The sequence below is a fragment of the Alligator sinensis genome, unplaced genomic scaffold (assembly GCF_000455745.1).
Source record: "Alligator sinensis unplaced genomic scaffold, ASM45574v1 scaffold264_1, whole genome shotgun sequence".
NCBI lineage: Eukaryota > Metazoa > Chordata > Crocodylia > Alligatoridae > Alligator > Alligator sinensis.
Window position 1 is genome coordinate 14,489 of NW_005841831.1, and position 26,468 is coordinate 40,956.

At 43.4% G+C, this 26,468-nt stretch overlaps 1 protein-coding gene across 1 annotated transcript in view; it reads right to left on the reverse strand.

Moving 5' to 3' along the window:
• LOC112551610 (WD repeat- and FYVE domain-containing protein 4-like) overlaps positions 1 to 26,468 on the reverse strand; it is a gene marked incomplete at its 3' end in the record, with an annotated part of 57,215 nt that overhangs the window by 10,039 nt on the left and 20,708 nt on the right. The window contains exons 4-11 of the mRNA XM_025213411.1: positions 19,687 to 19,798; positions 18,959 to 19,062; positions 15,100 to 15,243; positions 10,147 to 10,336; positions 8,403 to 8,592; positions 5,922 to 6,082; positions 2,365 to 2,817; positions 1,750 to 1,854 (exon numbers count right to left, since the gene is read on the reverse strand). Coding sequence (XP_025069196.1) covers positions 1,750 to 1,854; positions 2,365 to 2,817; positions 5,922 to 6,082; positions 8,403 to 8,592; positions 10,147 to 10,336; positions 15,100 to 15,243; positions 18,959 to 19,062; positions 19,687 to 19,798 — 1,459 coding nt within the window. The remainder of the gene's footprint in view (positions 1 to 1,749; positions 1,855 to 2,364; positions 2,818 to 5,921; positions 6,083 to 8,402; positions 8,593 to 10,146; positions 10,337 to 15,099; positions 15,244 to 18,958; positions 19,063 to 19,686; positions 19,799 to 26,468) is intronic.

The window sequence follows — 26,468 nt, forward strand, 5'->3', positions numbered from 1 at the left end:
TGCTATGTTGGCTAGCACTATGGAAGAAAGAGACTTGGGGGTCATCATTGACCACAAGATGAACATGAGCCTGCAATGCGATGCGGTGGCTAGTAAAGCGACTAAAACGCTGGCTTGCATCCATAGATGCTTCTCAAGCAAATCCCGGGACATCATTCTCCCCCTGTACTCGGCCTTAGTGAGGCCGCAGCTGGAGTACTGTGTCCAGTTTTGGGCTCCACAATTCAAAAAGGATGTGGAGAAGCTTGAGAGAGTCCAGAGAAGAGCCACGCGCATGATCAGAGGTCAGGGAAACAGACCCTACGATGACAGGCTGAGAGCCCTGGGGCTCTTTAGCCTGAAAAAGCGCAGGCTCAGGGGTGATCTGATGGCCACCTACAAGTTTATCAGGGGTGACCACCAGCATCTGGGGGAACGTTTGTTCACCAGAGCGCCCCAAGGGATGACGAGGTCGAATGGTCACAAACTACTTCAAGATCGTTTCAGGCTGGACATAAGGAAGAACTTCTTTACTGTCCGAGCCCCCAAGGTCTGGAACAGCCTGCCACCGGAGGTGGTTCAAGCGCCTTCATTGAACACCTTCAAGATGAAACTGGATGCTTATCTTGCTGGGATCCTATGACCCCAGCTGACTTCCTGCCCTTTGGGCGGGGGGCTGGACTCGATGATCTTCCGAGGTCCCTTCCAGCCCTGATGTCTATGAAATCTTGGCTGGGACCTCTAACAAAATGTAAAGAAATAATAATTGTGCCTGGATTTCTAAGACAAACTGCAAAAAAAGAGAAAAAGTGACAGCCCTCAGACTGAGTCCATGAGCAGGCATTACATTTGTGCTGGAAGAAAGCTCTTTCTCCCAGCACAAAAAGAAAAGAGTACAGTGGATCAAGAGATTTCTTGTGAAAGAGAACTGGCTCTTCTGCAAGATTGAAGCAGATACCCATGAGGAATATCTCCCTCCTCCTGATCTAAATGGAATGGTTATATGCTTCTCGGTGTAAAGGACACTTAATATCCCACAGTCCTTTGCTCTCTCCCCCTCCCTGCAAGGGGATTGAAGGAAGGAGAGCACTGGTTACTTCAGTCCACCCAAAGGCAAGCTGTTAGGGAGTCCTACGGGGATTCTGCCCTGAAAAATTCACCCACCTCCAGCCACCTTGCTTGGGGGTAGGTTGGGGGTGGGGGCGGCATTCTCCTGCAACCAGAACCCTCCACCCTCCTGGAAGGGGTTCGCACTATAGCAAAATGCTCCTGCCTCACTCCCACTGCTCTGGGCTGACCCAAGGCAGCGTGGGAAGAGGCAGTGGCAAGCCTTGCGGAGCTTTGCTGTGAAGCTCTCCAGCCGGGAGACTGGAATGCATGTACACTCTAGCTCCTGAGATGTTTTTCTACCATTAAGAATTTCAGAGAAATTTCAGAAACATTTCAGAGAAATTCTTACCAGTAGAAATGAATGTTTGTCCATGGCTTGAGAAGGGAGTTTCTATTTTGGCCTGAGGTATTATGGAGTTACTTTCCATTGCTGCTTTGATGCATCAGCAATCAGGCACTGTTGGAATCCAGAAGCCATAGCAGATGGACAAGTGGTCTCAAGCAAGATGGTCATTTCTACACCTCTAGCTCTCCACTTCAGTTAATGGATGAAGCGTGCAAAAATTGGGACCATGCTGATGCTTATTATGCTGTAGCAGAGCTACTTGCTATTAAGTACCCCAGGGGTGAAGCTTGAGTAGTCAAAACTTCTTCACTTACCAGCATTCCTTATAGATCCCACAACTAGGGCAGACACCATCTTCAGCATTACACAGGTTAGCTCTTTCTCAGTGCCTTGTTCAGGACTGGGCACCTCAGTCCCAGCTGTGTATCAATAAGGACAGACATTTTCCATGAGACACCTGGCTATTGGGAACCAGAGCTTTGCAAAGCAGATAGAGAACACAGTTTTTCAGCAAATACATATTCCTCAAATGCTGTTCACAGCCTATGTCGGAAACCTAGAGTTATTGATAAAATACAGCATAAGAATGATAATCTAGTGGTAAAGTACTAATGAGGTATCTGGGAAACCTGGATTCAACTGCTGCTCAGCCAGTCTTCCTGTGTGGGACAAGTCACTTGGAGCCAAATCCTATTTCACCATTATGGACCTAAGTGGCAAACATATAGCCATAAAAGCAATTTTTGGCATTTACGCAGAGTTTGTAGTTGCATAGCTATGCTCACCCTGAACTTCCCTTCTGAGGAAGCTCAACAGACTGTACTCTGTCTTGATAGGCTTCTACACAAGTATACATTTAACACCACATGAGTCTCCCAAACTTCACTTGCAGAAAACCCACAACTCAGTGCTAATGAAAGAAAAAGTACCTGTTTTCCTCAGTATCTTAGCTTGCTTCCTCAGCTGAGCCAGTAGCAGACCCAAGAGCCCTGAGTCCCTGAATATGTCGGTGAAGAGCAAATCCCTCTTGGTAATGCTACAAAGGCACCGCAGAGCGGCTAAGGTGCATAACGGCACAAGGTTTTCCTTTATCAAACACTGAACTTTCTTCAGAATTTCATGGGGGATGTAGGACAGTTCTAGGACCACTGACTCCACCAGCTCAAAAAACTGGATCTGAACCAAATCAGTTTTGAGGTGGATGATATCAACAAACTGGGAAATGGGCTGTAGTGTCCATTCCAGAAGGAAAAAGTTCATTAAATCCCAGGTCCATATTGTTTTCATAGCTGATAAGATTCTCTTACAGAGGTTTTGCTTGTTGGTTTTCTGGAAGATGGATTGCAACACCTGAAAAGCCTGTAGGTTTTTTACTGTCAGTCCTGTGAAACAAAATCAAGCTAGATCATTTTAACAGCAAACAGATGCTTATTTGTAGCACTGAGGCATACCAAGGAGCAAAAATAGAAGCCATGGGTACAGAAACGCACGCAGCATACACTGCATCATTGGAGGAATGCTGGGGGGAAACAGAGGCATTCAGTGGGTCCACCACTTCCCCACCTACCTCTGGCTCCATGCCTTCCCCTATGAGGGCTTAAGAACTATGGCAGTACATCTCCTGACCTATGTCAGCTTGGGGGAGGAAAACTCCAGGGAGGAATTCCAAGAGTAGGAGAAAGTAAAGTTAGAGGAAAAAGCATGGGAGCAGCCTCAGTGAATACCACAGCAAAAACCATCAGACACTGATGATAACACTGGAAGGTAGGATTCTGACTGGCCGCTGCCCCTGGCTCCTCTCCTCCCTACCTCCTCGTTAGAGCCTTCTTCTTCCCAGTTTTGTTCCTCCTTCCTCTTCAGATCTGTTCTGTTCCCCTCTCCATTTACCTTCTCTGGCCCCTCCTTCTTCCCAGGTCTCTCTGATTTAGCTAACCCATTCCCAACCAAAAGGCCACCCCAAAAAAATTAAATAAAAACAACAAAGCAGTGACACGAACACAGTGTTGTCAAACCATTTGCTCTGCCACTCCCCAAGCTTTTTGTCAGTCTTGTCCCTTTAGATTGTCAGGGCTCTGGTGCAGGGGCCATTTACTATTTTGTGACTATACGGCACTTAGTACAACGGGCTCCCATTCTCAGTCAATCTCTCACCACTAAAATCATTATAGTTGAAAATTTGTTAAGGAAAAATTACCCTTGAGAAAAAATGGCCTTCCTAAGGCCAGAGGAAAGGTACTGTGATACCCAAAAGCTTGCCTATGTCTATCCTAACCAGGCAGTTGGTTGAATAAAAGATATCACCCACAAACATTTTTACCTCTTGTATATTTCCAGGACCTTCACAGTAACAACATCACCTAATTACTACCATTTTTTATGCAGACATTTCATGGAGGGAAAAAAACTGTGAGAAAATGAGTTGGAACATTTTTGTAACATTGTTCCTATTGGACAATCACATTTATTGGCTGTGTTACATGTACAGCATGACTTCTTTAATACTGATCACCTGTTGAATGATCACCTGTCTGGGGTCTTGTGAACCCAGCATTCATTCCTGCCTGTGGCAGGGGATCGGGCTAGATGATCTGTTCAGGTCCCTCCTGACCCTAGCTACTATGAAACTATTACCTGACTTGTGTATTTAAATCCCCCACATTCACAATGCATGAAAATAGATGCTATCTCATATAGGGTCAGAGGATCATAGGAAAATTGGACTGGAAAAGATCTCATGAGATCATCTAATCCCACCCCCTGCTCAGGGAAGGAAGCAGCCCTGACTAAATTATTCCAATCAAGTGTCTGTCTAATCCGCTCTTGAAAATTCCCAGGGATGGAGACTCCACAACTTCTCTTGGTAGCCTGTACCAATGCTTAACCATCCTCATAGTCATAAAATTCTTCCTAATCTCCAGCTAAAATTTCTCTGCTGCAGTTTGAGGCCACTGCTCCTAGTCCTGCTCTATACAGCCACAGAGAAATTCTGAGGCTTCCTAGGCCTCCAATCATTTTTGTCACTCTTGACAGGACTCCTTCCAAGCTGTCCACACCTTTCTTGAAGTTTGAGGCCAAAAAACTGGGCGCAGTACACCAAGTAAGGCCTGACCAATGTCAAATAGAGTGGAAAAATTACTTCCCTTGATTTGTTCTACTCTTCTTAGTACAGCTCAGAATTCTGTTGCCTTCTCTTCAGTACTGCAATCTAGTCAATGATTGCCTGTCTATTTGTCCAGGAAGTTATTTCATCCCAAGTATAAGACTTTCACTTGTCCTTGTCAAATTTCATCTGCTTGATTTTGTTCCACTTCTCCACTTTATCCAGGGCATTCTGGATCTTAGCCCTACCTTCCAGAGTGTCTGCAACTACACCCAACTTGGTGTCACCACAAATTTGCTAAGTATGCACTCAAGGACATGGAGAAGTTAGAGAGGATCCAGATGCATGTAACAAAAATAAGAAAGTGTTTGTGAAGGTTAGTTTACAGAAAAGGCACTTAAGAGGGGACATTATAGCAGTCTTCAAATGTCTTCAGAGCTGCCATAAAACAGGAAAACACCTTTTCTCTTTTGTTGCAGAGAACAGGATGTGGACCACTGACTTAAAATTGCAGCGAAGTAAGTTTAGACAATATCAGGGAAGACTGCCTAGGGAAGCTGTGAAATCTCCATCATTAGAGGTGTTCAGGAAAAGGTTAGATAAGCATTGATCAGGAGTAGTTATGCCTATGTTGTACCATGAGTATTTCCCATGCTTTTAGGCTTTGTTTGTTGCCATATGAGGACAGGAAGGAGGTTTGGGGTGGGGGGGGGGACTTGCCTTCCTCAGAAGCATTGGGTGGTGGCTGCAGCCAAGGCTAGGGAGTTTGACTAGGGTGTGCCAGTGCTCCTTCTGGAACTAAAACCCAGGAGTTCCTGGCTAGATGGTTTGCCCCTCCATTCAAGTCAGTCCAATCACCACATTTGGGCTCAGGAAGGAATTTTACCCCGTGGTTAGATTGATACTGACAATGGGGGAGTTTGCCTTCCTCTGGAGCATCTCTTGGGCATATTTTAACAACCTTTGCAGCAGCAGGACACTGGCCACCATGGTCCCCCTGTTTTACCTGTAGCAGGTTAGGGTGCTATGCCTTGTGGTTGTATGACAGGGCTGCCTGTGTAGTTTTAGTAATAGGTTAGACAAGGATTTATATGGAATGGTTTGAACAGGGATGATCCTGCCTCAGGCAGAGGGTTGGATTAGATGACCTTTAGAGGTCCCTTCCTACCCTACATTTCTATGATTCTATGATTTAATCCCATCATCCAAATCATTAATAAAGATGTTAAACAATACCAGACCAAGGACAGGCCCCTGGGGAACCCCCTTGATACGCCCTCCCAACTAGATATATTTACATCCCTTTGTCATACACACATAAAGTACAGTGATTCTTTATTTCCTAAACTATACCCACACTGTTATATGTAAATATATATACTGTACCAGATGACTGCCTCTGTTCCAAATCAAAGTGTGATAACTGAGGGTGAGCAATATTGCCAGAAACTTTCAATTCAGTTTTCCCACAAACTGTAAGGCAAGTCATTATGTCCAGCACCTCTTCCAGATAGAGCTGTCCTTCATCATGGGGTAAATCCTCACACCTAGAAAAAAGACTGAAGGACTTAGTCATATGCTTGTAGCACAGTAGCACATATGGCCCTTGCATTACCATGATGTATGGCACAGCCAATATTGAGTCTCCCTCTCCTAGCTTACTTTGCTTTCTGTTCAACTGTTTGACTTAATTGCCCTGCAGCCAGTCTAATGACCTAACCAACTACACACATTGTAACACCATATTTTAGATCAGCACAGAAGCACAAACTGAACTAGACAATTAAAGTGCTTCTGTCAACAGGTGACTGTCAAAGAGAAAGAGTCTCACTTGAAATTAAGTCTGATTATATGTAGTACAAAAGTATACATAATACAGAAGTATTATGTAATCCATGGTGGTTTGTTTCTGAGAAAATTTGGAAAGTCTCTCGGAATTTCACATTTTGACAATGGTTTTAATTTTAAAAAATTACAAATTCTGGTGACCTCCACCAGTTCTACTGATCCAGACTAGAATTCCAGCATCCCGTTTCAGAAGATACACAACTAGCAAATGATAAACCTTACTCTGCTGGAATGTACAAATCTCTGGACAAGGGCCAATGGCAGGGAAAGCTATCAATGAGGATTAGGAAAGCCTCAATAAGAAGAGACCATGCTTTTTAACAAACTGATATGAAATTGAATTGGGGCTCTCCTTTCTTCCTCAATAAGGTAAGTCCTTAGGGTCAGGAGGTCTGGCTTTAAAAGATTGGGGGAGGCCGAGGAGGAAAAACAGAACTAGATGATTCCTCTTTACCTAGAGAAGAGAGTGTAGGGGAAGTCAGCTCACTAAAAAAGAGGAGAGAAAGGAAGCCTGCTTATCAGTCATTTTTTAACAAAGCATACTGGGAAGGTGAGGAGCCTGGGGCCTTATACAAGGCTGGTTCCTTTGCTTCTTAGGCATAGCAAAATCTTAAAAGATTTTTCTCTATAGCATTCTCAATTGAGAATGTAAAATATACCCCTCATCCCAACTGACACAGCTGTACCAATTTGCTCAGTTACACTCACAACAAAAATTCTTTTCCCAGCACAGATTCATTTGTTCAGAGAACTGGCATATGTTTTATCAGCCAAAGAACTCTTTTGCCACCACAAGCTGCATATCTACCAGGAATGCCTGCCATATAATTCTACATGGCCTTGGCAGTGAAACAAAATGCTACAGTGGGAGGGATAAATGCTAAAGTCCTAAATGCTAAAGTGGGAAGATAATGCTGGATAGTAAAGACAGAAGCTCTCAACCTGAAAACCTAGCTAACATTGTCAGAACACCACCACGGAGTGCTTTTGACAAAACTGTTCATGTATACTCCACTGTTTGTTGATGTGGCAGATTTAGGGCCTTGTTGATAATGCCAACAACTAGGGGATACATTAGGGAGTATTGCCTGTAGGCAGAGGCTGATCCAGTGAGGTACGGCAGTGAGGCTGCACCCTTCAGTTAGGCAATGCACATGCGGTGGGCTCTCTGAGCTCACCAGCATATCACTGCAGCCCCTTCCAGAGCTCCATGTATACTACAAACTCCAAGCTCATCAGCAGGTTGGTGCAGGCTCTGGCCAAAGCCCCTGCTGTCACTTGGCTCAGGGAGGCCAAGGGGGTGTGTGCCACCACTGTTTGCCCCCTCCCCTCAGCAAGTGAATTCAGTGGCAGGGAAAAAGAGTAGGAGTGGTGATGGGTCTCACCCTTGGGTTCCAGAGCTGCATCATGTGGCCTACATGCCATACAGCTAAAGGGGCGTGTGGCTGCAACCTCTCGCCACGATCCTGGATCCACCAATGCCTCTGGGTCTTGTTCAGTTACATTCATATTTGTCCTAGCTTGGCACAATGAGTCCACCAGTTTTAAACAGCTTATATTTAAGATCGTTTTTAAATAGAGCAGTCAAAAGTTCTAGTTGCTCCGTGTGATGAAATACTTCCTCTGGATTAAGTGTTCACAACTACTAATGATGTGGGAGTGGAGGGTCTCTAATCAAGGTCTCCCTTCAAAGTAGTTTTTGCAGAAGAAAACCTAATAGGTTTGGTAAGTCCCTAGTCCATCTCTAGACTAAGTTCTCCAATTGCCGATTCAACCCATGGTTTCTACAGAAGAAGTTAAGTGTTGCTTCCCCTATTAAAACAGCAGTGCAATGTTGCTCTTGGTTTGCTATATCAGACTCCTTGTTAACAACAGTTTAGTGTGTTACATACCCACAGAGCTATCTGGATTTTTCTAAAACACAACTGAAATTTTTAAGTGAATCAGCACAGCCTTTAAAAATTGTATTTAAGCCCTTGCTTTACCATCCCCTAGAAACCCAATAAAGACTCTACTTGCCTGAGTAAAATTTTTAGCAGAAGCTGGTATCCATCATTATTCTCAAATTCCAGAAGCAAAGTAGGGGAAATAGGATAAGAATCCTTCACAAAACACAAGACAATACTGACTGCTTCACACATGTCACAAGCAGGCAAGGTGTCAGCCAGTTTAAACAGATTCTGAATGGCTATCTTAATGCAGTCCGTAGCTGTAAATTTAAAAAAAATGTGGTGGTTAATACTAAGAATTCAACTGCAAAATCACTGACAAAAACATAGCATCATGCTCAAAATTACATTTCTCAAATAAAGGGTAATTAATTTCTCTCTGGCCTCGGGGAAGGGAGAAAAGAGGTACAGTAGTAAAGTGCTGACCTTCAGGTTAGAGTAAAATGTCTCTCATATATCTTGACAAAATACTGTTAGACAACAAGAACTGGCTCAAGTCTCAAACACGTAAATGTTTATCACACTCCCAATGAAACCTACATGCTGTAAGCCCCGCCCTTTTGATATAAGGTAAATGGATGGTGAATAATTTAATTAGCTTGTACTCAGTTAATCATGTACTCTGAGCAATGTTTATACAAAGATTAATCCCTAGTTCAATGATGCAAAGTATGGCGTATACACATCTTGCTGTGAAGCTACCACTGGAGACTGGCCTCTTTCTTCTGTTCTAGTGGCCTGTCTCAAATGTGGCCCCAATCATAATTCTTAGACAGCATAACTACTGTCAAGACTGCCTCCTGCTACATGACTATTTAATCTTACAAGCAATGTGAATGAAGCGCCCATGAAATCATGTGTCAGACACTATTGTATAAAAGTAAAGAACATAAAGAATACCAAGACAGAGTGTTGAAACCAAGGTGTTGATTACAAAATTATCCCGATTTTTTCTTCTGAGGGGTACAGTTTAGTAACCTGTGCATGTTCTTCTAAAAGTAGAACATGCTCCCTAACAGAATATTCCATTTAGAAAGAAACTAACTGTTACTGGCAACCAATCCAACTTCTCCAGTGTTTTGAAAGCTGCGAAGTATGAGGAACTAGCAAAGGAAATACCTTTAGAGTAGTAGTTCTCAACCTGCGGCCCATGGACCACAGCCCATATGACATCCTGCATTACTATCAGATAACAAATACAAAACATTTTTAAATGGATACACAGGAAGTAAGTTCTGTGGGTGCAGCCCACATAATACACTGAGAGCTGCAAGTGCAGCCCACTATGGCAAACAGGTTGAGAACCACTGCTGTAAAGCAAGGGGGAATTGTGTTCATTTGGGTCAAATGACTTATAACTAACTATTTTAATATATCTCTTGGTTTGAGTAGATTTGTAGGATGAACTTTGACATTTAGCTGTTGTTTTCTGTTTCATAGGACTTTCATTTCCACATTCAAGCAGTATTAAATAGATCTTCAATGAGAAAAGCCAAAATCCATTCTTCAGTGAAAATAAGGGTGTTGCAGAAAGTAATGGCAATTTCAAAATAAAACTACTTTGTGCGAAATGAATGAGAAACTACACAGCAGCGAGGAAGACACTGATGACAGCATTGTTGAATGCACCCATTGTTTATGACTACGCAGAGGAGCGATGTGGTCCAGTTAATGATCATGGTACCCAGAATGGTTTTATTTTGAAGTTGCCATTACATTCTGAAACACCCTTGTAGAAAACCTATCCAAAATAAACATCTCTGGAGGAGAATTCACTTCACAAATCCACAGGAAAAAAGTTACTAAAAACAAACCTTGTAGATACATGATGCTGTTTTTAGTCTGGGCCTTTGAAATTGCCCGAAGCACACGGCCTGTGGGTGCTTTCCATGAAAGGCTGCAATTGTCCCAGAGGGAGGCTGTTGCTATAATTAAAGACTGAAGCTCAGGGGCTGTCAGAAGTTGCTCTACACCTTGTTGTTCCCTGTACATGCTGAGCATTATCTGAAAAAGAGAATCAGTTGCAATTCAAAGAAAAATGCAGATATTTGGGAAAGATAGAAGGGCCCCACAGACTTGAATGCATCAAATCAGACTTTGGGCTGCTGGATACAGATCCACTGAAAACAAAAGCAGCTTTATACGTGATGCTTTGTAATGATACAGTCCAATAACCATTGGATGAGAGCCCCTCCCAAGTTTCTTAACATAGAAACAACAGTATATTTCTTTCTTCCCAGGCAGCAGAATAAACGACATAATTAGTTTATACTCCAGGTAGGTGGAAACATGGGTTACTTGTGCAGAAACTGGTGAGAAAGCCAAAATTACAAAACAAAATCTGTGTTTGCTTAAGTATCCACTTCCACATTCATTCTTGTTTCTGTAGCAGTGAATTGTACAAGCGAGCCAGCTATCATGAAAAGCCAATTACTGACATCACTATTTTGTAAGGTTCATGAATTACGTGACATCTGGCATTGCCTGCAAAGTCTGCAAAATCCACAGGAAAAAAAAAAGAAAATTATGGAAAAAAAAATGCTGGCTCCCCAGAGGGAGCCAATAAACCTTAGGGTGCTGTTGTTACACCGCCAGGAAGGGGTGGGGGGGAAAAAGGGGGTAGGGGGCTGCCCAGTCCAAGCTCTGCCGGAAAGATAGCTGTCGCCTCTGTCCCTCACCATTGATTGGCTATGAGGGCTGCCTGTCATCTGGACCTGCCCCTCTCTATCATTTGGTGGCAAGAGGCAGGGCTGCATGACAGACAGCCCTCACAGCCAATCAGCAGTGAAGGGTAGGGCCACCAAGGCCTGTTGGCCAATCAGCCTGCGAAATGGCTGCTGGGCCCCTCGTTCTGCCTGCAAAATTGGGGGCAGCCACCTCGAATTCAGCAGGTCCCTAATCATAAAGGGCAATTATACATGTGCTGTGGGAGTGGCAGGGGGCACTTTGATTAGAGCGGCTCCGGGACCTGCTCTAATTAAAGTGCCTGGAGTCTCTTGTGTATCAGCATCTCTGTGATTAAAAATGGTCGTGGGGGCACTTTATCTAAAGCTCAAACAAACTTTAGATAAAGCCCACATTTAGATAAAGCCTCTACCCGCATTTTTAAGGGTGGGGACACTGATACATGAGATGATGGAGCCTGCTGGAGCGTGGTAAAGTACCATGCTCCAGTGGACTCGATTAATCAAGTCTGCTCTACCATGCTGTAATTACAGTGTATTAGGAGCAGCCTTGCTGCTCATGTATAAACACCCCAAAATTCCTCTTCCTGCAATCACTGGCCTCTGATAGGCTGATGTTATCCTTGTTCTGGTGGACCACAGCTCTCATCAGAGCTCTCATAGCTGGAAGCTGAGTAACCCCCTTAGGAAACTGCAACTTCTGTCAACTTTAAGCTCTTCTTATTTTCATATTACTCTTTCTAAAATCCCTTTATCCTACTGTAACAGGATGGTCTGTTCCCTTAAAAAGAGGCAGCCAGCCCTGTTAAGGACATTCAGCTGTGGGACCTTCTGATAATGAGGGAGTGTCCTCCTGGCAGCTTAAAACCCAAAAGGGAGAGAAAAAATGGGAACAGTAAGGGGACAGTTTGCAGGAAAACAGCCAGCTGTGAGCAGAATGGCTTCCTACAGCAAGGGGCGGGCTGCTTTGCTGGGGCCTAGAACTACAGGGGGTTCTTATCCTAGTGTTTATGACAGGGCATGATGATTTAATTTTGTTTGCTTATTAGTCTGCTCATTTGCACCTTAAACACTGTGTTTTAGTTGGGAGGAGTGGTTGAGTAGCTCCTCAGGGACTGAACCTGCCTGGAGAAGACAGCACTTATACCTATCCTTACAAAGGATCTCACTGTGCCTCCCAAGATCTATGGATGGTTGGTATTCTGTCTTGGTCAGGTTTCATAATTAACTCTGGTCTGATCCATAATTAACTCAAGACAGATCTCTGTCCTTTTTATCTCCCTCCTCCTGTGGCAGTACCATAGTGCAGACTGACTCCTTTGTGCAGACCTCTTGTGCAGAATGACTCCTTCCACTGGCTTTCAAGCGGGTTAAGGATATTTGATACTTTGCAGGTTTAACCAGGAGTGATCGAACAGTATCAGCCCAGTTTCTTCACACCTGTTACCCCACTATACTCTGCATCATTACAATGATTCTAAACAGCAAATGGGCTTTTCAGAGCTAACATTTACCTTTAATGTGGTATGTATTTGGAAAATGCCTAACTGGCCTTTGGAAATTTCAATCAATGCACACAGGAAAATTAAATGCCTTGATTATTCTGCATGATATAAAACTCTAGCCTAGTCTCTACAGGGAACTCTTGGGCAGGGGCCAACATTTTAAGGTAAGTAAAAAAAAATCAACTTAGCTTAGTATATATAGTTATTTAAAGGTCAGCAGAAGTCAAAGACAGAATATCAGAATTAAGTTCAAATGCAAAGGCCCACAGATGTAACTCAAGGACTGTACAGAGATTAGTGTTCTACGACAGACATGCAGGACAGGAAATAAATTGACAAAAATCAGGAGCCGGAAATTAGACTTGACCTGTGAAAAAAATAATGAGACTATGGAACTACTCTACCCATCATCCTTTTTGAGGACCTTACTTTCATGACCCAGCTAGGGGGAAACATAAATATGATACTGATGCCAGGAAGCGGCTCAGTGAGCTCACCATGATGTGAGGGCGGATCTAGTGACCGTTTACAAATGAGTCGGGAGGACCAGCAGGCATTGGGGGAGTCCCTGTTCCCCCGAGCACTACCAGGAGTGACAAAAAATAACGGTCACAAGCTGGCAGAGGGTAGATTCAGACTAGACAGCAGGAGGTGCTACTTCACTGTCAGGGCGGCTAGGACCTGGAACCAAATTCCAAGAGAAGTAGTGCTGGGTTCTACCCTGGGGTCTTTAAAAGGAGGCTGGATGAACACCTTGCCGGGGTTGCTTGACCCTAGTACATTTTCCTGCCATGGCAGGGGGTTGGACTTGATGATCTGCTCAGGTCCCTTCTGACCCTACCAACTACGAAACTATGCCTGCCACCCCACAATCTCCTCAGACCCTGGGATCTATTGTGACATCTCTAAGCCTTCATTTTCCTGATCCTGAAATGTGCCCTGATCATCCCAAGCCAGAGAAGAGGACCCAGATGACATCAGTGCCCGAAGTGGTATAATCAAGTCCTGCTCAATACCTGAGCAACCCTTCCCCTTCTACATCCCTCTAGCCCACATTTTTCCTTCATGTTTTTTAAGGGACAGGGTCACGTTAAACACCTTTACCTCTTTGGGCCTATTTATTCCATTGCAATCAACAAAACATGCTAAGGACATAGTACAGTTCTACTCTGGATATAGCCAGGGATTTTTTTCTTGCCTGCTGAGGAATTTTATTCTTCATGTTCCTTACTTCCTCATGGAAAAGGGTTCCAAACTGCTGTTATGGAAAAGCCCTAAAGAATTAAGTAGAAATTCAACTAACAGGGCCCCACAGAAAATACTCAGACTCCTTTTGATTTAATAGACAATGAGATCCTTTCCCAAGAGTTTTTAAACCACTTTATAAAATGCCATAAATAATTAAGTTGTAGCTCTGATGGTCCAGGAATTATGCAAGGCAAGAATTTGGTGGGGAGAAGGGGTAATATCTTTTATTGGACCAGCTGCAGAGTTGGGATAGAGTAAGACAAGTTTTCAGATTGTCACCCAAATAAATCCTTGCCTCTTGCTTATATAGTGACAGAAGGCAGGGTAGACCTGCATTTTATAGACTAACTAAATCAGAGATGCATAATATAAGCTTGTGTGAGCCCAAGCTCACTTCATCAGATGCTGTAAAAGGATAAGTTTTACTCTAGAATTCTATAGGATGGCTTAAAAATTCTCTGGGAAGTTACAATTCTCCTTTAAATCCGGTGGGATTTCCTATAAAGGATGAATCGGCTGTTCAGAAACCCTTGCTCATTCCTTAGTCTTTCTTATCACCTCAGTAAATTCAGGCAACCAAAGACATCTATAGGTGTAATTTGAAGCCCTATTCTCATAAGTCAAAGTTACTTATATGCTGCCTAACAGCTAAAGGAACTTTATCCTCCCAAACTGTGTAATAAATGCTCCTCAAGATGCTGTGGAAACCATGCAATGAGTTAGCTTCTGGAGCAGCCAGCAATACACTTAAATCACTGTAGTCATAGGTAAAAAAGACCCCCTCACAAACTACCAGGACTTTAAAAGTAATACCTTTCATCCAGCCATTTATGACTCACAACATTTAACAAGCAAACCCTAAAGCACAGAAAGTAGAACTGGTCAGAAACTTTCATGTAGATAATATTTCCACTGAAAAACACGGCTTCATATCAACTGAATTTTTTAAAGCAGAAATGTCAATTCTCACCAAATAAGTTGTCTGTCCTTTCCCCATCCCCCTGAGGAAAATTTGAAACTGAAAATTCATTTTGAATAAATATTCATAAATTATTGCCTCAACTTAAAAAAGCTATATTTTTTTTAAAAAAAGAAAGAAAACTGTGCTTTAAGTCAACATGTTAGTTCCCAACAAAAAGTTAATTTAAAACTGGTTCAAACATCCCATGGAAAAATTACATTTTGAAACAAAAAGTTTCAAAATAATATTAAAAATAGCAAAATAAAAGTGATTAATTAAACTCCATCTGATCACAGGGACCAACAATTTATTCCTCTTCCAGGGTTCCTGAGCACTTGAAACAAAGAATCACAAAGATGGATACCTCACCTGAATGAGCATCTCCTGGACTTCAGGGTCATCTTTATTTGCCTCTTCACTGCAGGCTTTTGTTGGAGGAAAGGTAAAGAAAAGGTACAAGCATTGCATCAGAGCAACTGGGAGACCAGAACTGATGATGTTCCACAGAGTCCCCTGAAAAAGAAAAAGCAAAGTTAAGCATGTTGACTATTGACTATCTCCTTCAATGTCTACCCGCTGATCTTGCAGCCTTATCTAGTGATGAATGTACAAGGCTATAAGCCAGAGACTCAAGTATTTTATTCCTCCAGTCATGCTAAAATTCTAGTGGCAACAGTGAACAAGCATAGTGACAAGAGGCCAGGGATGTACAGTTTCTGTCAGGGGGCAACACACATTTTGATAAGAGTTCCTATACCTTGAGGACGGGCTTCCTTATATTTATGTATATGGTGCCTAGGCTTACATGATACAACCTGCACTTTGAAGTCTGCAGTGGACTCTTTAAAAAAATCTAACCTGCAATCTTACTAGCAACTAATATAGAGCAATAAGAAATTCTGTGCTTTGCCAATTTTAGCCTTGGGGACAGTCTACAGCAAACCAGGCCTGTGAGGTAAAAGGTGCCTGTTTTGTTCTAAAAGCAGTATACATACAACTCAGCTATGGCAACTGCATGTTTGCAGCCCACTGAGTCAGTGCATGTAGTTTCCATATTCGTTCAAAAGGCACGAGACAAACTGTCTGAGGGATTTGCCTTTTGAGACAATAATGAATCAGCTTTAGCCCATCTCCTGCAAAGCTTTATACTAGCCCACAACGGGAACAAGGAAGTATCAGTGTGTCTGCTTGGCCTTAAAGGAAAGTGACCAGAAATAAGCTAAATAGAGGGGAGGAGGGTTGCAGTATAAAGCTCTGCAAGATTGTGTTCTAGCAAATATCAAAGCATTTTAAAAATCTTTGAAAAGTACAAATCTTACTAAAAACATTGCAGTGACTCTATCAACAAATCACTGAAAGGAGGCTCCTAACGTTAGGTGGATAATTGTTTATTAACAACTGGTGATAGACTTTAATTTACTATACTTGCATGAGAACAAATAGCATCATGCTGTATGAATAGTAAACCCTCAAATTTGCAATGGGATCCTGGATCAAATAGTACCCTGCTGTTGTGCAATGCTCCTACTACTACTCGTCATTCCAAAGGGCTGCTCTGTTCCAGTGTAGCTGGGTGTATTAATGGAGCAGACAGAAGTGACAATTTTCACCCAATCTGGCCACAGAAAGCATTTCATAGCTGTAACCAAACACAAGTGTATGGCTGCAGACAGCTTAAAAATGGCCAAACGGGTGAAAATCTGACCCCTCATTGCATGAAGTATCAGATAAAGATACTTCAAAATGTAGTGTCTTTTGTAAGATGTGTCTGCAGAGCTCCCAGACTGTTACTGTTTTCAGAATGAGAGGAGGGAAGGTAGTGGAGGGAGTTCAATCGGCGAGGAGGGGGGGATGTTTCAGGCCCCCACCCCCTCCGGAGGATGGGGTGGTTGTATTGGAGCCCCGCCCCCAGTTGGAGGTAGAGCTCCAATTCACCCACCTTTCAGCATCAGCTGAGGAGTCCCAAGACCGATCTACCTCTGCTGCCTTCCTCCCCACCCCATTCTAAATACAGCGGGCACTGGTAGAGAGGCTTGCCATTGCTATGGGAACCTAGCTGCAGGCTCCCAGGGCAGCTAGATTCCCCTCCCCCTGGAACCAACAGTGAACTTCTGTTTGGTCTGGGGTAAGGTTACAACTCAGAATGCTTTGCAAAAATCGTTCTGCATTGCAGCTGGGAGCTGCACTTCTGTTTGTAAAGCATGTTCTACAGAAGAGCAGACGCTTGAAACAAGGTGAATAGTTCAAACAGTGCCACCAATAATGAATCACTTCTGGCTAGTGTTTCCCCCAGTCCTATAGGTTGTAGCCATGAAACTGGGCCAGAGGTTAAAGATTTATTTCAAGGAAAGCCCGGGAAGCTCTACCAAAGCCAGAGTCAGGAGGGCATCTAAAATCTTTTGGCTAAGTACAGATATTCATAAAGCCCAAGCCTGAATCAATTGAATCTTTGCACAAGAGTCTAAACAGTGTATATTGAACTGAGAACCAAATGAATAGACATTCACTTTTGATTCTGGAAATGCAGCCACATGCCTGCAATGGCTCAAGCTAGAAGCTGGGGGGGCTAAAGCAAGCCCTTCCTTCATTTTGGCAGTGGCCAGAAGGCTAGAAGAAAGCTGGGAGAGAAGCCCTCCAGGCTTTTCCGCACTCCCTGCTTGAACTGAGTGAAGGACATGGCCAGGCCCCACCAGACCACTGAGTATGACTGGGGAGGGGTTTACACCCACACCCTGGGCTGCATAGTCCCCAAGCAGGGTGTGCCTGGAGGGGGAGGGGGGAAGCAGCCCCTGGCAGGCGTTTCTCCACTCAACACTCAAGTGGCAGAGGATGTGGCCAACCCCTGGCCCCTGGCTGGCACTCTGAGGCAAAGCGGGGTTGGGGGGAAGGAGAGAGGTTTAATCCCCCCATCTCTCCTCTCTCCCATGGGCACAGGACCCCAGCTAGGGTCTAACTGGCAGGGGCACAGCATCTTCTGCCAGGCTTCCCCGCCCCCCCTCCCCCCACACACACACACTTGAGAAGCGAGGGCAGGAGCAGGAGCAGGGGCATGGCCAGATGCCGGCCCTGGGCCAGCAGCCTGAAGCGAAGAAAGGTAAGGGAGGGGGGTTTAAACCAGCTGAGGTGCGGAAGGACAAGATTGGGAGGGGCTGCTGCACCCCTGCCAGGCAGACCCCAGCTAGGGTCCTGTGCCAGTGGGAAAGGGGAGGGAGGGGGCCTTAAATCCTCCTTTCTTCCCTCCGCCTCAGCACGCTGGCTGGGGTCTGGCCATGTCCCCCGATCTCAAGTGGAGAAAAGCCTGGCAGACTCTGGCTGCAGTCCCAAGCAGGGTTTCCCACCCCCACTGCCACCCCCTTCTCAGCCAGCTGGACCAGTGATAGTGCTACAGCTAGGAAGCAGAGGGGTGGAACCAACCCTGTTCCACTGGAGCAGACAGCACAGCACAGCCGAGGGCTGCAAAGCATCCTGGGATGCTGGGGAACTGTGAGTTAGCTTAAACCAGGAAAGAGTGAAAGGGCCAGAAGTTCCTTAAACTGGTTTGACCTAAATCAGTTATGTCTGATACTACATTCAGCCAGGTTTATTTTAAACCAGTTTCAGCCATTTTGAAAGCAGTTTACATGCCCTGAATTTCTGTTCTGTTGCAGGTTTAAATCAGTTTCTGATCACTTAAATCGGTTTGTGTGTAACTTCTCTCCCTAGCCTAGAGGTTCTATGCCAGGTTATTACAGGCTGTGTGACAGAGTAAGTTCCTCTGCATACTACAGGCTGGACCTTAGTTAATGCTTAGTGGGCACATCTACACATGGATTCATGCACTTTTCCTAATGCACATTAAATTCAGAACCTCAAATGAAAGGTACTAAATACATATACATAGGGTGCCCTAATGCTCAGTACCAAAACCAGATGGTTTTTAAGTGACACTTAATGTGCAGTAGTCTATTTTATTGTTCATTAGCATAATTGCATATTTTTTTACTTGAGGCCTTAGTGCACAGTAAAATAAGCTAATGCACATTAAACCATACATGTAGACATGCCCAATGTATTCTGTTTGACTTTATACTTGGGGAATAATTTCTTGTTAAAAGCTGTACATGATGATGTCCAAGGATAAAACCATGCAGACCAGCTTCACCTAATAGAAGCTGGGTGTTCTGCTGCTGGAATGGCATCTTCACTTTTCTGAGTGTAAGGAAGAAAACAAACTTGCTTTTTTTCTTACCGAGTCAGTCTGTGAGAGCAAGTGCACTGATCTCAGGAGCATGGAGTCATCTTCTGCTTCCCCTTTCTGCTGCAGCAGCTGCCCCACAGCCAGCCGAGCTTCCTCTATCATCACAACAATATTAGACTTTAATACCATTAAATGACAACAGCACTACATTGAGTATCTCTTAACAGATTAAGTTAAATTAGCAAAGCTACATTAACAAATGGCCTGATCCAAACCCCACTGAACTGAATAAAAGGAGTTCAGTAAGTTTTGGTTCCTGCACCAAGCATGCAGTTATTTAATGCAAACGAGATGCTCTGTGTAGCTTAAGACCTCCCCTGGGCAAGGCTGGCAGAACTTTATATTTACCCAGCTGAATAGCTCCAGGAGTTTTCAGCAGCCACTAGAAAGTTATATACAGCTAGTAGTAGTATTTCCTTTAAACTAGAAAGCCACTCAGGCAATTAAATGTCAAGAACCATTATTGCAATCTTCCACAATTAGATCAGAGTGTACAAAAGGTTCCAAAAGTAATGTTTACTTGGCACATACGGGGCCAGCTCCACTAAAAATAATGCTAGTTTATGCCAGGTAAAGATCAGGCTCACTACATTTATTATTTTCTGTTCCTCCTTTTTCTCCCTTAAATGTACAGCATAACATATTACAGGGGACACTAAATCTTAGCCCATGAGAGCAAAGACAAGCATATTCCACTGCACGTGTTCTGTGGCTGTTACCTGCAGGTTTGCCATTTAGTTTCCTCCTGATTTCTTTTGTCAGAAGTTTGGAAACTTCACTTGCTAGAAGTTGAACGGGGAAAGAAACTATGCCAGCTGATTGTTCCCAGGCCTGAAATACAGCAAAAAGGAGCAATTTAGTTGTCTCTGATATAAGACGGCTTGTGTAGATGGAGATGTCCTCTAAAATGGTGAGAAGAGCTTAAAGGATAGAAACAAACTTTTTTATTTTTCATCTCCTACCAGAACAGTTTATCAAACAGCATTTGCTAGACTGAGATAGGAATCTAAAATTAAACAAGTGTGCAAGAGCCAGCTTAGAACTACCTTATGAAAAATGTAATGAATTGGCTAGAGAAATGGTTCTCAGCCTTTCTGCACACAAGGCATCCCTCACTGGATTCAAGGCTCTCCTCCACAACTTTTATGAATTGAGTGGCATCCAATTTAAAAAACGAATTTATATACTATAGCACCCTCCTTGCAAAGAGGTTGGACACAGAGGCCACATCCAGATAAGCAGTGATTGTTCACACATTCAGCTGCTCTCTGTGCTGCAGGATAGCAGTGAAAGGGGGTGGTGGGGGAGTTTGACCCCAGGAGATCCCAGGATCAAAAAAAATGGTACCAAAAAAAAATAGTGGAGCAGTGCACACAGGAGCAGCCTGCACTGCCAAAACCAGAGCCTGGCTGGCCAGAGCCACACTCCAGCTGTCAGCCAGGCCCTAAGCAGCAGGATTGCCCCAGGATAAGGCCCCAGGGTAAGGCTGCTGGGGCCAGCCCAGTGATGGTCCTAGCCTCCGCTACCCCACCCGAGGTAACCTGCCATGCACCACAGGGTGCACAGCACAGGCGTTCCCTGGGGACAAGTAGCAATGGCACAAGGTGAAACAAACGTCCGTGCTCATGTGGACACAGCCAGGGTAGGCAGTCATCCAGGGAGGGTCAAGCCCAAACCTGTGCTTGTTTAGTCTATCTGTTTATCCCCTCACACCTCACTACACTCTTTAAAGGATATGGAGGCACCCTGGTTGAGAATCACTGGGCTAGAGCCCATGTGACATTCAATTTTCATGTGGCATTGCATAACTTGGCCCCCAAGGAGATGAAGGTGACAGAAATACAATTCCCACAAAACACTGCAGGGGCTCACAAATACCAAACCTATTGCTGATGCCCGCCCCCAAATTATTTTAATTCTACAGTCACCATGCTGCTCAGATTGAAACTAGCAAGCAAAGTCTTTCCAAAACAATATATTTTATGGAAAGTTTCAGCATTTCACAGACTATTAGATTATCCCCCAGGAAATAAACGCTGTTTTTTCATCAGTTCCTATATGGAAACCTGGGTGTGGAAGAGACAAAATATTAATTTTCTAGATCACAAGTTGATTGATCATGCTTCTTAAGTAGAAACATGAACTCCCTGCGTCTTTCCATTAGGAAGCTGAGGCCATTGTGTGCAGCAGAATGACAACTGAAGCTCTTGGAGGGCTAGGGATTTGATACAATAGCATAAAACAAGTTGATCCCTTGGCACTACTTAGATCCTGCTAAAGGAAATATTTAATTTCAGTAATATTGAAATAATGACAATAGACACTTACAGCCCAGTATCTGTAAATATTTTGTAGAGCATGAGGAAAAGACTGTCCCAGACTTATACAAACAGCAAATCATTTGCCCTGCCCAAAGCTGGACAGTTAATCAGTGGCAGAGTTGGCAGTGAGTGTAGGAGTTTTGATACTTAGTTCCCTGCTTTGACTGCAAGCCAAACCCTTACTACATTAAATGCTTATTCACTGAAAATATAAGAGAGAAAACAGTAAAATTTCATGGGCTTCCTTATTTTTTCTTGAGCTATTCAAAAGGCAGTTTCTCCAGGACACTAAGTAGATTCATTGCCATTTAGATCTACATAAAAGGTTCCTTAATAGAGACTTTTAAAATCTGTTTATTCTCCATAAAAATTATCTAATGGAACAAGGAAATTTCACTGAAACAATATCGTCAGGACAGATGCTGCTACTTTCATACATAGTGCAAAGCACTGTTGACTCTGGCTCTTGAACCTTTCTGTTGAAATACTGTCTACAAACTAGATTTAGGATAAATCACTCAATATACCTATAAAAATGACAGTCCCTGATACAAGATTACAGACAAGATCTAAGAGCTGGATGCGGCAAACAATACTGTGCCCAGTTCTGGTCCCCACACCTCAAAAAGGATATAGAAGAATTAAAGAAGGTACAGAGAAGGGCAACAAAGCCAATTAGCAGTATTGAGGGGTATTCAGGCTAGGCCTGTTCAGTCTAGAAAAAAAGATACTTGAAGGGGGACATAATAAGGGTCTATAAAATACTAAATGGCAAAGAGAAAGTAAATAGGGATTTATTATATACTGTCTTTCACAATACAAGAACCAGGAGTCACAAAATGAAACTAGTAGACAGTAATTTTAAAACTAACAAAAGGAAGTTCTTTTGCACACAGCGTGTAATTAAAGTGTGGAACTCTTTGCCATCAGATTTTGGGGAAGCTGACAGTTTAGCCAGGTTTAAAAAAAGAATTGGACAAATTCTTGGAGGAGAGAGTCATCAGTAGCTATTGAACATGGGAGTTAGGAGTACAGCCTCTGAATCAGAACTTCCTAGACTCTGCATTCTAGAGGCTACAAGTGAGAAGGGAACAGTGGGGAAAAAAACCCTGGTCATACCCAGTTCACTCTGCCTTTCAGCATCCACTCTCTGCCACTGTAACACAGGATAAGGCCAAAATTAACCTATGGTCTGATCCAGTAAAGGGCAATTCTTATGTTCTTATGCTCCCAACAAGTGATGCAGGCCAGGGGGTGAGATTCTATTCCTCTGTTAGATGTGTAAGTAAACTAAGGACCTCTGTGTGATTTTATGCCACCCTACTTGAATCCCTGAAAAATTGTGGGTGGGTCTCCCTCCTTCTTGCTGCTTTTTTGTAACTCAATCTTAAAGGTCAGAGTATGGTGTATTACAAAAGTAGGTGCAGGAATGGATTTTCAGGGACTTTAAAAAAGGTGGTATAGAATCACATGTAGGCATCTAGAAGTGGGTCTGACTGCTCAGAAATTTTGGCTGTCATGTGGAACACTTAGTACTTATTAAATCTGTACAGTGTTAAAGTCAGAACGTGTTCTGAGAAGTCGCATAACACTTACTATGATCTCTAAGATGCACAGCTTGCTGATTGCCAGTCCCAGCCCCAGCATTGCACTGGGGTCCTGAACCAATTCTGGTACAATCCCACGGCTGTGACACACTGGAGTCTTGAACAAGCTGCAGGTGTAGTGGCAGGGCTGGATCCATCTGATTTTCTGTCCCAGCCCCAGCAACACACCAAAATCTTGAACCAGCTCTGATGCAGTGTAGTCTGGGACCTTCAATAAGCTGTGGCCACATCTACACAAGACACTGACTGCTCAGTAGCTCAATACTACTGCGAAGTAGCATTGTGTGGCAAAAACTGATGTGACACTATGTGCAGTAGTATTAGGCTACTGCATAGTAGCATCACAAAAAAGACATTCGCCAGCACTACTGCGCAGTAACTCAGTTTACTGCACATTTATTTAATGTTCATATAGATGCAACCCATCAGTCCCAGGCCTGGTACTGGAGTCCCTTCACCAAGGCAAAAAAGCAGGATCAAGCCCCTGATGTACCGTAATACCATCTGCATGCTGACTGTAAGGCCCAAAGAGAAGTGGGGGACTTCAAGAATGAGCCCCTCTGCTTGTTGTTCTAACTTACAACTTGAATGCATGCCTTGGGGTACCACCAATAGCTCATATTATTTCTGAGAAGCTGTACAATGATAACTGAACATGTTACTTAAAATTATCTGGAAAGACTCCTCCCACAAAAAGTCCGAAATTTGTTACAATAGGATGGCACTTAGCACATGTTTTACCATTTGAACATGTGGATACTCATGTTTTAACTGCAGTTAACCACAACCTAAGTGTAACATGTGACACAGCCCTGTGACTTCTTGGTGCTCTTACCAGTTCCTTTTTAACCCAATTTTAATCCAAGTCAAAAAAGGCCGTGAGGGTGCAAACTCCCCATAAGGCGATGTATCCAAATATAAGACACCCAAATTTAGGGATTAAAAAATGCCAACTTTAATAATTAGGGAAAATACTATAACAGAACTGTGGAAGATGAAATATAAAAATAAAGGCTTAAAACAAACTCTCCCCTAATGCTATTCACTCTCACACCTGGCCAGTGCTTTCTTCTCAGTCCCCAGCTGGTTCCAGTGTTGGGGAGGAATCATCACTGTCTCTGCAGCAAACTCCCACCTTGTCCCCAGAGCTCTCATCCAGCAAAGGGGCAGGCAATTATTTTGGGTGGAGGGCTGCTTACTGAGTTTTGGCAAGCCATTGAGGGTCACATGACAGGCAGCCAGGGGCAGATAAATATTACTTTTCTAATTTTTTTAGGGCACCCACAGGCCGGATAGAATGGCCTGGCAGGCTGGATCCAGCCTGTGGGCTGTATTTTGCCCACCCCTGATCTAGCACCATCCAGAGGGCACAGTGAAATTAGTCAGACCACCCCCAGCCCTTCTGCATTCCGCCATTTTTTTTTTCATGACAGAACAAAACCCACCCAGAAAAGAAAAAGCAACACTTTCATTATATAACATCAAACAAGCAATACAACCACATAATCATAACACCAATCAACATAAACTGTCAAGCTAATTTTATTTAGATTTGGCAAGGGGAGAAAAAAAAGTATCTTGCAGGATCTGAGAGATCACATCTTCCTAAAATGTAAGATATGGATGAGTAATAAAAATGACAATTTAGCCCATCAAACTTGACTTGCAAGAAAGCCAAGGTCACTTAAGTGATCCAGGGTTGTTGCACTGCTACTTTAGGGCAATAATTTAGATCATTCTAATCTAAAAACACACGCCCCCTAATTTTTAGGAGAATGCTCCTGGTGGCAAGCAGATCAAGGCCCAGAATACACTGTGCACAGTTCTGACTCATAGAATCATAGAAAATAGGACTGGGAGATCATGTAGTCTAAACCCTTGCCCAAAGCAGGACCATCCCAACTTTATCATCCTAGCCAAGGCTTTGTCTAGCTGGGGTCTTAAAAATCTCCAAGGCCAGAGATTCCACAACCTCTCTGGGTAACCTGTTCCAGTGTTTTACTACCCCACTAGTGAGAAAGTTTTTCCTACTATCTAACCTAAACTTCCCTTGCTGCAACTTGAGATTGTTGCCCCTTGTTCTGTCATCTGCCACCACTGAGAACAGTCTAGCTCCATCCACTTTGGAACCCAATCTGGTAGACAGCAGAGCACTCACATGTTCATTGTAATTCTGTCATAGGGCAAAACCCTTTCTGGATGACCTTACTACCTACCTTATACAGGGTTAAAGGCTCTGTCAGACTGTTGTTGGGAAGATCATTATGTTCCTCAGGATTCCTGGATAACGCTAAAGGGGGCCATAGTACCCCAATGGCCAACTATGTACTAAATTAGGGATATTGTTATTGCTATCATTTTGAAGAGTCACAGAGGAAGCTGGGAGGATTATGACGCAACACAATGGCTTCTAGTCTGGGCATGATTCACAGGCACATTGGATAATGTTTTCCATCTAAATGCATAACCCCAAATGCGTCATAGATGCCATATGTTCTCTTTGGGGAGTCACCGATCACCTCCTACTGCGGCCAGAAGCAGAACCAAAACAGTCTCTGAAAGGAAAAGCTGTAATCCACTGAGTGACACAGAGAGATAGGATGAAAGCCAGAGATGTAAGTCTGAACAAGAACACCACTACAGCCATCTTAAATATAGGGGTGGCAGTTAAGTCTTCACCCATATCTAGTGACAATTCCAACATATTCCATGTGAGCTGAAATTTTGTTTACCAAATAGGAATTAGGGGGATTTCAAAGGAAGGATAGGGTAGAATTTCATTACATGGTGAAAAAAAATTACATCGTGAAAAAACAGCCTTCTCTTCAGAGTTAATTAGCTGGAATTTCTCTGGTACAAATCAGCATACAGACAGTCCTCAACTTACAACGTTTCAAGGTACAACATTTTGAACTTACAACATTTATAAATTGACGCCCTGTTTTAACTTTCTGATGTCAGTTTCGACTTTACAACGCTTGATCCCACGCCACGCCATGCCAGTGAACAAGTTCGCTGCGTCGCCCATCTCCCTGGAGAACATCCGTCCAAACTTCCTTGGGCACTTTCTTTAAGAAAGTAGACAAGACTCCAGAAAAACCTGTAGACAAGACTCCTGAGAAGACTCCAGCCAAGAACCCTTCAAAAAGTCCAATCAAGAGCCCTTCACAAAGTCCAGCAAAGTCACCTCAAAAAAGTCCTTCCAAATCAATGTGATTGCTATTTACAATATAAGTACATTAATGTAGGTATATTACTCATCTATAATTGACTGAGTACAAAATTCTGGGTTATTTTTGGTGAAAATAGGGTATTGGGCCTCGGTTCAGGAACCAATCCCCCATTTATAGCATTGTTTCCTATGGGAAAATCAGTTCCGAGTTACAACGTTTCAAATTAAGATGAGGTTTTCAGGAACCAATTGTGTCATAAGTCTGAGGACTGCCTATAGTTCTAAATCCCTGGAAACAGGCTAACTGATGCTGGCTATACAACTTTGCACAAAGCTCCGGCGATTCATCCCAACAAACAGGGGAAATCCTTCACCATAAATATCTAACTTGTGGCCAGCAG